Source organism: Silene latifolia, chromosome 7 (assembly GCF_048544455.1).
Source record: "Silene latifolia isolate original U9 population chromosome 7, ASM4854445v1, whole genome shotgun sequence".
Taxonomy (NCBI): Eukaryota; Viridiplantae; Streptophyta; class Magnoliopsida; order Caryophyllales; family Caryophyllaceae; genus Silene; species Silene latifolia.
This window is the reverse complement of record NC_133532.1, coordinates 43,755,532-43,768,842: the sequence shown is the minus strand read 5'-3', so window position 1 is coordinate 43,768,842 and position 13,311 is coordinate 43,755,532. Positions and strand designations below refer to the sequence as shown.

Here is a 13,311-nt window from a genome sequence, read left to right as displayed (position 1 = left end):
TCTACATAACATTCTAAACATGATGATGTAATTTGTTGCCTCAAGTCATATGCATAATCATTTTTCATTATATTTAATTACTTTGTAGGGTAACAACTGAATATTTTACATCATGTTTCAAACCAAACAATTGTTGTGACTAATCATATACTACAAATATGTCGGAATCTTGAAATAGGATGAATTTGTCTTAGCAATGTAAATCAAACTACTAAATTAAACCACAACATCTTCCATATTGACTTATTCAATTACATAATCAATACGTACTATCTACATGTCAACAAAAAAATACATGTAAGCAAATTAATCACCTTATAAGTAGATTACAAATACTAATCACGTGAATTAGAGATTAGCAAAGAAGGAAGCAGAGTTGGTTATTTGACTTCATAACTATGAAGTTGAACTTTTTTATGTTACGCAGAACTTAAATATTAATTTTTAAATTTGTAGCTTTATACTATGAAAATTATGAACAATCAGGAGAAATAAACATGCAAACAAACTAAAAAGTTTAAACTTTAGTAGCAATGTAGCGACTTTGAGATCCAAAATTTATATGAAATAATTGAACCATTGATTTTCAAAGCACAATATAACGGAGGCGGATGGAATGTTTGTCTTCAATATACATTTCACATGACCCATGAAGAATTAAGGATGAGTGATATAAAATGTGTTTTGACTTTAGAGAGTTAAAATATTGATTTTGTATTTGCTTAATTCTCTATAAGGAGGTATTTATACAAACTCAGTGAGCAACTGAAAAGTCACCACCAATACACTTAATTATGCAAATTCATTGTATCATAATTTCACTAATAAACTTAATTATGCAAATTCATTGTGTCATAATTTATACATACCAACTGATCATATATAGTCTCTTACTATTCCTAATAAGATGCAAAGAAAAATAACATAAAATGTGGCATTTAAAATTGCTTAACATGACACACATCAAATAATAAACTACTCATCTTGCCTTTTTATTATATTATTGTATGGATACTAATAGTTAAGTCATTTATCATACTAAATTTCGAAAAAATAAATAATTTGGAATAAATTTCAAAGGATAATTAAACAATAAAAGTGGAATGGAGAATGTCTCATTTAAATTCACCATGAACACAAAATTATAAATATAATTATTTTAGTTTTTACTTACTAAATATATTGCTAAACAATGCAATTTGTTTTTTTGGGATATTCTACATGGTACCCCTCAATTTTTTGACTTTCTACATGATACTCCTACACTTTTTAAAACATACATGGTACCCCTAATTGTTGTCATTATGACTAAGTATACCCCTAAACTTTATTTTCCGTCAATTAAACTCAGTTTTAAGCGTTACGTGATTACTTGGACGCGTAACCAAGCTTGTCATTTATCATCCCATGACATAAGGACTCTATTAGGCTCAAATATCCATCTTTGGACGTGATAATTTGGCATGGGATCAATAAATTTTCCGTCAAAATTTTTTTAGCCCATATATATCAATAAATATTAGGATCGAAATGGATATTGAGCCTAATAGAGTCCATATGTCATGACATAATAAATAACAAACTTGGTTACGCGTCCAAGTCATCACTTAATGCCTAAAACTGAGTTTAATTGACAGAAAATAAAGTTTAGGGGTGCACTTAGTGATAATGACAACAATTAGGGGTACCATGTATGTTTTAAAAAGTGTAGGGATACCACGTAGAAAGTCGAAAAGTTGAGGGGTACCATGTAGAATATCCCTTGTTTTTTTTACAAAATCTTATCCTAATAAAATATTTTATATGATCTTTAATACTCATTTGTCGATTAATTAGTTCTGTAAAACATATTCTATATACAACAAAGTTATAGTAATCACAATAATGAATTAGTGCCTTTAAAAAAAATAGTGAATTAGTGACAATACAATTTTTTTTTTGTTTTCAACTTCATTTATTCTTCTTCGTTCTTAATTTCTTATGTATTCAGTTTTTTTATATTGCGAATACATATAATAGTATTCCATATGAAATATCTTGAAATTATTAACTTATAGTTAATGAATTAGTGCCTTTTTTTTTAAAAAAAGTAGTGAATTAGTGGCTTTTTTTTTCATCCCATGTGGCATTGTCTACGTGACATTTTTAGGCTAACCTTTTAATAATATTTTATAGATTGGATGAAGGAATGAAAAAAATGACAAGGGTAGAATTGTAAAAAGTGGATGTGAAAGAGTAAAATCTGTATGTGAAAAAGCACGTCCCTTTCTAAATTTCACTTTACTTGGGAAAAAAAAGACGTTTTTTTTATTTACAAACAAAAAGTCGGTTTTGAACATGATGATAACTTAATCAAAGAAATCCTAACCAAAGCCCAACCGTTTTGTCACGATTTTTTGCAACTTCCAATTAAGATAGTTTTCATTTTGTCGACCGACGACCTAAATAAAAAACAAGCTAGTAACAATGTCGAAGAACAATATTTAATAATGTAAATTACGTATATTTAATTATTAATTCCGCCAATTATCGTTAAATAATTATTTAACATTTAAAAGACGAAAACTTTAAAATTAAGACGAAAAGGGGTTGACGTGGAACACCCACGTCCAACCCTAGGGTCAGACGTGAGCAAAGGTTGGACGTGCACTATTCACGTCCAAGCCTAGAGTTGGACGTGGGGTGCTAGGGTTGGACGTGGTCCATGTGGGGTGTTCCACGCCCGTTTTTTTGTTTGTGTAAAATTTAAAAAAAAAACAGACGTGAATAATGTATGAGAAAATAAATAATTTTAATTCAAGTAAAGCGGTTCAAATATATTTAGGTTCGGTATCATTTGGTCATTATTGAATTTGATTCAGTTTCAGTTCGATTCGAAATGAGTCCTGTTTTGGATACTATTCAGGTTACTTATCGAGGTGTTTGATCGGTTACCAATTCAGATATTTTCCATCGATTTTTTCGAATTTTGATTTATTTTGTCCGCTTTCAAATTGTTTACCTTTTTATTTTTCTTGCTTTTCGTACAATGAGTTTGGATTTTTTTTTGAGTAAAGGGTGAGAAAAGGACCTCAACTTTAAATTTGTTTCCAGTTAAGGACCTCAACTTTCATATTTTACAGTTAAGGGACTCCCTCTAACTCCGTTAAGTATTCCTCTATTTTTATTGAAAAAATGCTAATCAAAACTCAAAAGATGACATAAGCATGCTAAATTTCTGGAACCTTAGTCTCTTATCAAATGGAGTAATAAATGAGTGGAATAAGATAAGAAGAAAATCTATAGTCAGTAGTACTGTATAAAGTATAAATATGGGAGCAGTGGGTTTATGTGAAGCGAAAGGTTGGGAGTTTGGGACTACTATGTCCATATTGTGATCGATAGCGGAGTAGCGCTTCCAAAATAGGCTCATACAATAGTTGGATTTTGCCTGATTTGCGACTGAAACAGCAAGAAATTGGGACCGCCGAAAACGGTAGCAAATTCGAGATCACATCTGCGAATTTGAGACCGATAGAGTACTCCCTATTGAGAATATTATCTAAAGATATTTAAAGGTGTGGTTGCGACCATTCACGGTCGCAAAAACGGTTTTGAGATTGTCTTTCACATGTTTGAGACCGTTGTAGGCAGTCCCAAACTTGTGTAATCTCTTTTAAAACGGAAGTATTTTGTCTTAAATGAGGATTTGTGAAAGTATAAAGAGTAAAAGACCCATAGTAAGAGCCTAGGAGGTGTGTATTGAGTCTGAAATTGGGTCCCCCAATAATGACCATTTAAATAACCATAGCAAATTAAAATTTAATTAGACTTGTAAAGTTCTCTCGCCAATTTGGGCAAATGGTTATGAAGAATTTTATGGACAACAAGACAAATAAGTTGCCCAAGTTCATGCATTGCTGCGTTGCACTTGCAAGTGATTTGCAGGTTGTAAGCTTTGTGTTTAGAAGGCCACTATTAATATAGGTTTCACTTTCTAGGAAGGCAAAATAAATTAGATATTTTTAGGGCAACTTTTTAGATGTATGAAGCATATCTAACGGAAGATGTAACGGAGGAGGATCTTGAGTCCTTAACTGTAAAGTCTAGAAGTTGAGGTCCTTAACTGGAAAAAAGCTGAAAGTTGAGGTCCTTATCTTACCCTTTACTATTTTTTTTTCATTATTTCAATATATCTCAATGTTAAATTGCGTCATTGGACAAGATTATTATGCATTTGATTGGAGATAAATTTTGGAAAATGCAACAGTGGTTGGCATATTAGTTGTTAAAATCAATGTAAAAAATTGGATTATTGTCATCTATTTTGGTGTAAATATCACGTACCAGAAATCCAGAAATCCAGAATGCCTTCTTTTGGTAAATTTCTTATACGTAGAAGTGTGTATGTTGGTGGCATTAGGTGTTTAGACCCTTATGAAATAAGACAAACTTTGAACAATCCAATAATGTTTTGGCATAGAAATATAGAATATGATTTATTGGACCTACTTGTTGGTTTTCACGTAGAAGTTTGGGTTGTAGTAGATTAGTAGTCTCATTTTTACGTAGATATTTCATGATATAATTCTTTCTATCATACAATCTCACGTGTTATTCAATTAAAAACCTTAATTATATTGGGAGGAGGTCTGGCTTAGCCAAAGTGGTGGCCTGGTGCGTGGTAAGGAGCGTAGGTGGTAGGCTAGGTAGTACGAACACTCCTAGCTCCTAATAATCGGCCTATCCATGTCGGACACGATACTTGTCGGACACCTATAAAGCCGTGTCTAACTTTCTGCTTCTATTTGGGCACGTGTTCGACACGTATCATGGTACTTGGTCACGTGTTATGGTCCATGTGTAATTAGTTGTTACCGGTCATTTCAAATCGGGTAATCTTAGCTCCGGTCATTTCGAATGTAGAATACTCCGTCGGATTTAGGTTTGCTGCGTCTCGACCTTAGAATTAGGTCCATGTTGAAAATGAGTTAAACGAGTAATGAGATGTCGAAAGATATTGATTATAAGTTGGATTTTGGTTTTGGAAATGAGAATGAGTTATAATCAATCTCAAGATTTACCTTCACTTATTTAAATTTAAAATCAAATACGTTTTCAAAAATTAAATCACACATATATAACAATAAAATATATATATATATATATATATATATATATATATATATATATATATATATATATATATATATATATATATATATATTTTATTAAATTTAAATAACGTGTCCCGTGTCCTAAATTTAATGGGATGCCGTATTACGTATCCGTGTCCGTTTTGATGCTACCTAGGTGGTAGGTGTCAGATGAAGTTGGAAGGGGAAGAGTGCAGTGGTACTCTGATAAAGGCTTATCCTCGAAAACCCCTACTAAAAACCCTATGAACATAACTGACAACAGAGAGTGACTAAAATGAACTTGAACAGAATTGCATCAAACAAATTAATCACAAATTAATAAGGCTTATCCTTATCATATTGATTCGTTTGTACCTACTGTGTACACCTAACCGGCCAATAACTTGTTTGACATGTCTATGTGTAATTAGTTGTTACTGGTCATTTCAAGTCGGGTAATCTTAGCTCCGGTCATTTCAAATGTAGAATACTTGATCGGTCGGATTTAGGTTTGCTGCGTCTCGACCTTAGAATTAGGTCCATGTACCTAACTTTTGAATTCTTATATATACGTTTTCAAATTTCATAAACATATGAATAAAAGCCCAACCGACCAATTCAATAACAAACGCAACCCAGAACACATAATATAAATTTCTATACAACAATGGATCAGCCAATGATCTTTTTTATGATGATATCCATTCTTTCATCATTCTCGTCGGCTAGCGTAGTTGATTTCTGTGTAGCAGATTTGAACTACCCAGTCGGACCAGCAGGATTCCCTTGTAAGAACCCTGCTACCCTCACCTCCAATGACTTTGTTTTCTCAGGCTTCAGTGTGGCTGGAAACACATCTAGTAGCATATTCAAATCTGCAATAACTAAAGCAAACCATCATACATTCCCTGCGCTAAACGGTTTAGGCATTTCAATTTCACGACTAGACCTAGCCGTGGGAGGCATTGCTCCATTACACACACATCGTGCAGACGAAATGGTCCTAGTCATTGAGGGAACCATCATTTCCGGGTTCATTGCATCCGATAACACCGCCTATTACAAGACTATGAACAAGGGTGACATTATGATACTTCCTCAAAGTTTGCTACATTTCCAAATTAATATTGGTGACATTCCTGCTGTTTTATTTGTAAGCTTGAATAGTCCTAGTCCTGGATTCCAGTTTGTACCTCTTTCTTTGGGCTCAAATAATTTACCTTCTGAAATCATTGAGAAGACTACTTTGTTGGATCCTCAACAAGTGAAGAAATTGAAGAATGTTTTCCGTGGCACCAACTAATTAATCATGCCTTCTAGTTTCTACAATTCTACCTATACAATGTTCATTAATTTAATGAGTATATATATATAATAAGAAAGGGAGCGAGTAAGCCTCATGTAAGACGGTTTTCGAATAAAACATTATAAGATAAGATAACAAAGATCTTAATGTCCTTATCATGTAAAATGGTGGTCGGTTATTTTAGTGGGGTTATATTAAGGTAAAATATAATTTGAGTTTACAATCACTCTTGTGACTTGTGTATGTAATGGTAAGAAAGATAAGTAGTGAAAGTCATTGTAACTGTGCAGTTGTAGCAGTTTGAAGCTGACGGGATTTGAATCCAAGTCATGAGTACCATCTTTCTAGCTATGTTTATTAATGACCTACCTTAATTTAGGTCACCAATAAATGTACTGTAATTATATTCATGACCTACCTATTTTATTTGAAGTTTATGAATAACCACTATAACCAACTTTAACAAATACTCCGTCCGACCTAACTATTTGTTTATTTTGATTAACATGCTTCTCATAAAGAATATAAAAAGCAAATAAACAGATAATTTAGGCAGAGGAAGTATCCTAATATGCTGCAAATTTAATAGGCCTGTAAAACATAGCCATTTGACACCATGAAGTGGGCAAGAAACAAGGTCACCATGGTTGTCAAAGGATCTGATCATATTGTATTTGTACAGGATTATTCTAGTTTTTTATTTTATAAAAAAGAAAAAGTTGTCAAAGGACCATATTTTTCTCAACCGGATTCCAGTTTGTACCTCTTTCTTTGGGCTCAAATAATTTACCTTCTTAAATCATTGAGAAGACTACCTTGTTGGATCCTCAACAAGTGAAGAAATTGAAGAATGTTTTCCGCGGCACCAACTAATTAATCATGGCTTCTAGTTTCTACAATTCTACATATATACTAGGTAGCACGGACACTTCGTTTAATTAGCCGTCTCGTGTCCGACACCGTGTCGGACACTGACACTCGTCGGACACACGCCTAAATGTGTCGGACACCTATAAAGTCGTGTCCAACTTTCTACCTTTATTTGGGCACGTGTCCGACGCGTGTCCATGGTATTTGGGGAAGTGTCCGACACGTGTCCTTGGTATTTAGACATCATTTGGGCTGAATGATGTTCTGTTGTGCGGAAGCGTGAATATCCTGTGTTAGGCCTCTGCTGCACCTGTGTCCAGTGTCCATAATAATACGATATTGTCCGCTTTGGGCCAAGCCCTCACGGATTTACTCTTGGGCTCCTTCCCAAAAGGCCTCGCACCATGGGCGGATCTAGGGGGCCCGGGTGGGCACGTGCCCACCATGAATTTTTCGGGATAGGTTTATGTGGTTCAGTTGGTAAGCTCTTTAGTTGACCCTTGAAAGGTCACAGGTTCGATTCTTGGTGCCCTAAGTTTTTATTAAATAATTTTTTGTTAAACTGTGTAATGATCTCAAGGTCCATCTCGTTAGTAAGCTACAATTTATATGTAAAAAATGTTCCTCCCGGGGTTTGAACCCTTGACCTCGAGGTTACATACCACCTTCTCTACCATTGAACCACTTGTGTTTAGTGTTTATTTAAATATTAGAATATAATATATCTTATCATAGGAGATACTCCCTCCCAGTCACTATAATGTTCCCTCTTTCCCGAAACGGATTATTCAACTAATGTTCCCCTTTTTATTTTTTGAAACTTTTACTCTTATTTTATTCATTCCTCTTCCTATTATCAAACCTCACACAACTCTTTTACTCCTATTTTATTACTTTCCTTTATGTTTGGCCCCACAATTCTTTATTTAACTACTAATAATTCATTCATCTCTCATATCACCAACCCCACACAACTCTTTTACTCCTATTTTAATACATTTCCTTAAGTATTGTGCCCATATCAAATGGGAACAATATAGTGACTGGGAGGGAGTATTATTTATATTTATTTACAAAGTACATTTATTTCAAATTTAAATATTTCAGAAGAAAATTCAAAATAAAATACTAATTTTTAAACTAAAAAAATTATTAAAATTAGTTATTTTTCTATTTTTTGGACGGAAAAAAAATCCGTAATAAAAAAATGCGGTTTAAAATAAAAAATAATGTATCGGAAAAAATTTTGTGTCCCTCTTTCGATAAATTCCTGCGTCCGCCCCTGCCTCGCACTATTGTATTTAGTGGAAACTTATAAAGATGAGCTTTCATCTTTATTCTACCGATGTGGGACATGGGTTTGCACCCTAACAATCCTCCCCTCAAACCAAGGACCATCATCTTGACTCGGACCTTGACCTCTATGGAGGACTCCCACACTCTACAGCCCCAACACTAGACACCCGAAACATCACAAATCTTGATAACCTCCCCTTAGCCGAAACATGTCACCGACTCGGACCTTGACCTCTATGGAGGACTCCCACACTCTACAGCCCCAACACTAGACACCCGAAACATCACAAATCTTGATAACCTCCCCTTAGCCGACAAACCATGCTACCACGAGCCATGTCTTGGACCACATGTCACCGCCTGGTCAAGTGAGTGCCCTCACATACTCCTGAACTAGCATGTCCTTGTGCCCTTCTTGGGAATTTGTTACACATGCATATCGAACATCCTCTGCATCCATTATACCCTGGACCAGGACCGTCACTTCAGAAGTCCTAGAACACAAACGCTCTCTAGCATCCAACCTGGAAAAGACCCACCAGACCTGTGGCACCCAATCTGATAAGGGTCTACCTGATCAACAATTCTAGTACACAAATGGTCTTTGTCCCGCAAGACCTATGACGCATTTCATCCATTTAACCCTGGACCGGGTCTGCTCAAGGACTCACCCCGAGCTAGGAGTTCCATGCCTTACAGTGTACAACTTCAAGTCTTGGACCTACTGATGCATCCTCGTGCCTAGCCAAGCCGACCTTGGGCTCTAATACCACTTGTTGTGCGAAAGCGTAAATATCCTGTGTTGGGCCTCTGCTGCACATGTGTCCACTGTCCATAATAGTACATCTAGCATTATCATTGTGGTTTCTAGACCTGGTAAAACTACCTCGATCCGACCCGAACCAAATGACCCGTATCCGACTTAACACTCGAACTTAAGATTATTGACGCGAAACCGAATTGGCTCGTTACCCGACCCGATTGTTTATTGTTACAAACTGATTATTATCCATAAAAAACTTGATAATAGTTGACCCGAACCCAAAATAATCCGACCAAACCATCAAACCCGAAATTGACTCGACCGGTTGACCCGTTTGCCGAGTCTAATTGAATAGTATTAGTCGAATTATGGTTTATGTTAGTCGTAATCTTACCTGTATAATCTTGGTTTCTCGTAACTCTACTTTCACTTTTTTATAATTTGAAAGTACACGGTTGTAAAAAAAAGATCATCCTCTTTGATGTAAAGAAAAAGAGAGGAAGAGGATAATGATAGTGGAAAATGGGGTAAATAAAAGAGAAAATGATGTGTCAAAAATATAGAAAGAAAGAGAAGAATTAAGAGGATGAAATCATCCTCTTCAATGCGCATGGTCTAACTCTAACTAGACCTGGTAAAAATCATCCTCTTCAATGTTCGATTTGTTTGAAGAGAGAGGGATTGAAGGCCGGTTTCAGTTTGAAGAGAGAGGGATTGAAGGGCGGAGTGTTTTATCTCTTAGGTTTTCTTCGTACGATAAGGGGATTTGGAGATAAAAGGGAAGAGAGGGAAATGGAAGGATACAAAATTATTTGTTTGGATAACAAAAAAGGTATTTTCCTCTTTCAAGATAAACCGAAATCTTTTCACCATAGGAAATTTTTTGAGGAAAATTGTAACTAATTTAAACACTCATCCTCCACTCCGGCACTCCCCCTCCCCTCCCCTCCTTTTACTTCCCCTTTGCCCCCTCCCTTCCCTTTTCTTGCGCTTTTATTATATATCCAAGCACACTCTAGTGTTATAATAGTGAAATTAATCTATTGCAATAGTAGAAGCTATGTTACCATAAGAAAGATTCAGCAAATCTCCCTTGTGACAGGTATATCGTCAAAACTCATAAGCTTGTGACGAGTCAAATATCACTTATATGGGTAGATAAGACAAAAATCAGAGTGCCTAGAGAGTTATAAATGACCTGTCTTTATCCACTCATGTGAGTTTTAATTGATCCATCATAAGCTTGTGACGGATATTGTCCATCGCAAATGAGAATTTGTGAAAAAGATTTGTTTATGCACAGAGGGTACTGTAATCGATCCTTGTTCACCACCGAGCAAACCATGATTTCTACATGGCATTTTAAAGATTTAAGGAAACATAAGGACAATACAATAACAATAAGAAGAAACAAGAATTTGTATCAATCAATTAGTCTTACGTATAACCGTTGTAAATTATAACGAAGGGGTGTATCACCCTATCACCCAGAAAAAAGGTGTTAGTTGGGATGGATTATATCTCCGTTGTAAATTATTCTTCTTTACAACGGATGTAAACAAAAATATTTGTTTTGCAAATTACCATCTTACATGATATCAGACTAATCGATCTCTAAAAATTTTCCTTTGTCACAACTGCTTTGTATATTTTATCGGTTAGGAGATAGAGGTCTTATTCCCATCTCCGGCTTGCCAATAGTCATCCTTCTGTTATGTTATAGTACAATTAATTAGTTTATTACTATTAATATGGTATTATAATATTAGGAATAATATGGCTTGCCTGGAATTCATGGAATAATTAAGGGGTAAATTTTAATCGGGTGATACTTACTAGGGAAGTTAATTATTTGGGTAATGAATTTCTTGATCATAGGTTACCTAGGGGGGAGGGTGAGTAATGTATTACTCCATCATGATGGTAATAGATTTGGGAGATGAATAATTACTCTAATACCAAACATGAAAAATAAACCTTATATATCACTCCCCTATTTATTTTCCCCTTTTACCCTCAATCCAAGCAAGCCCTAAATATGAGTTTGGAGTTTGGACCCTACCAAGTACCAACCCTTCGTCCACCTCACATTCATATTCCCCTGCCTCCACATGCAAATTCATTCCGGTCAACACCCAAAACCCAAATTCGCCCACCATCCCCTAAATGAAACTCCAGCCGTCACCCTCACCACACACCCCTGACGAACCCAAACTAAATCACCAAACCCACTTTTTGCACCCCTGGCGCCTGTCCCTCCATTGCCCGACCTCTGAACACCACCTCTCACACCTTCACCGCCACCACTCTCCGACCAACCATCGCCACCCTTGCCCTTATCCTAAGCTTAGATTGTTAGTTTAGTAAATAAATTTCTCTACCCTCCTCCGTGCTTCAAGTTTGTGTGTCTCCGTCGTTGCCTCTGTCCATGTCATTGTTGTCGTTGCCTTCGCCGCTGTTATCTATATATAGTTGCTACGACGACCTTTTCCGCCATTTTGCTTCGGCAACCGCCACCGCTCTAAACCTCTACAACAGACCGTCTTTGACTTATCCTCGCCCACCTCGGGGTTCGCCCCAGCCACCACCTCTGCCTAACGGGCCCGATGGTATGACTCTGCCGGCTTCGGCCCGCCACTGAATCGAAGTGCCTCATCGGACGTGTGCTTTGTTTTGATTTTGTTTTATTGTTTTTCTTTTAATTTAATTACACTGTTGAGTTTGTTTTGGCCCTCACAGTTTCGGTGTTTCACGAGTTTGTTTCGGCCTCGTGCACAGTGCACCGTTTGCTTTTTTAGACGGTGTTTTACGAGCTGTTACGACCCTCGTGCACCTTGACGTCCATTTAGTTTGTGTCTCACGAGTTGTTTTAACACTCGTGCACAATTAGTCTTATTAGTGTTATTAATGTTATTACTATGTGTGGCTCTTCTAAAGGCAAATTCAAGACACACGCAAGGCAATCAAATCCGGTACTGCGTCTACAATGATCAACTTGGCTCATTTACAATGGTCTCATCAACTATCTTTGGTCCAGTCAAAGCGTCTATTAACTACCGTTTTGACCGAGGGGGTGTATTAAAGAATATTATATTAGAGATATTATTATTATTAGGGAAATATATTATCAAGATAACATATTATAGTTAGGATATTATAATTAGGAATATTCTTGGAGTATTTCGCAATATAGTCAAGAATATTCCTAAGTATAATATCCGAAGTATAACTTCGGATGTACAATAATTATCCAGTTATATAGTCCAGATACTAGTCTTTGTTAGAAAAAAAGGCTTATTTTTTTTTTGTTTTTGATTATTATCCTTCAAAAAAAAAAAAAAAGTTTAATAGTTTTCCTAGGCACATCACCTTACTACTATAATAAGAGAATAAAAATTCTCATAATTTTCCCTCCGAAATGCATCAATCTTAATAAGGAAACAATTAAAACTTTCCTTTAATAAACTATTATTTTTTCCGTAAAATATAATCTTATTATAATTATACTCTAATCTTGGAGTAATTAAATTAAAAATTATGATTTTTTTTTCATTATAATAAATAAAATTGGTATTAAACTATAGACTAAGTTGCTAAATTTTTCATAATGTAATAACGATTATTTTAGGAAAAAAAACTTAACACATACTTACTATTAAGTTCATGACAAAAAAATTCAATAAAAAAATCGGAGAGAATTATAAAATGAAATCGGAGTTTTATAGTAAAAAGAGTACTTTCATAAAAATAAGTTTACACAATTATCTTCGATTAGTTTTTCCATTTTCATTTTTTTTGTTTCATATTAAAATACAATGGAGTGAAATATTAAATATTAATAAGATGTCGATTTAAATAATACCTTTAAAAATAAAAATTCTATAGATATCACGCATGTACTACGCGGGATCTATACTAGTTCATATAAAAACCGTCTAAAAATCTGTTACCGTCTAAAA

The 13,311-nt window shown here is 35.1% G+C and overlaps 1 protein-coding gene across 1 annotated transcript; it reads left to right on the top strand.

Annotated features, from left to right (window-relative positions):
• The first annotated feature begins 5,755 nt into the window (after window positions 1–5,755).
• On the top strand, window positions 5,756–6,890 carry LOC141592096 (auxin-binding protein ABP19b-like). The gene has a single exon (XM_074412684.1). The coding sequence runs from the start codon at window positions 5,785–5,787 to the stop codon at window positions 6,418–6,420; it is 636 nt and encodes a 211-aa protein (XP_074268785.1). The 5' UTR covers window positions 5,756–5,784; the 3' UTR covers window positions 6,421–6,890.
• The last annotated feature ends 6,421 nt before the right edge of the window (window positions 6,891–13,311 follow it).

What these genes read in the sequence shown, in the direction of transcription:
- LOC141592096 (XM_074412684.1), top strand. Translation starts at nt 5,785, where the DNA reads ATGGATCAGCCAATGATCTTTTTTATGATGATATCCATTCTTTCATCA.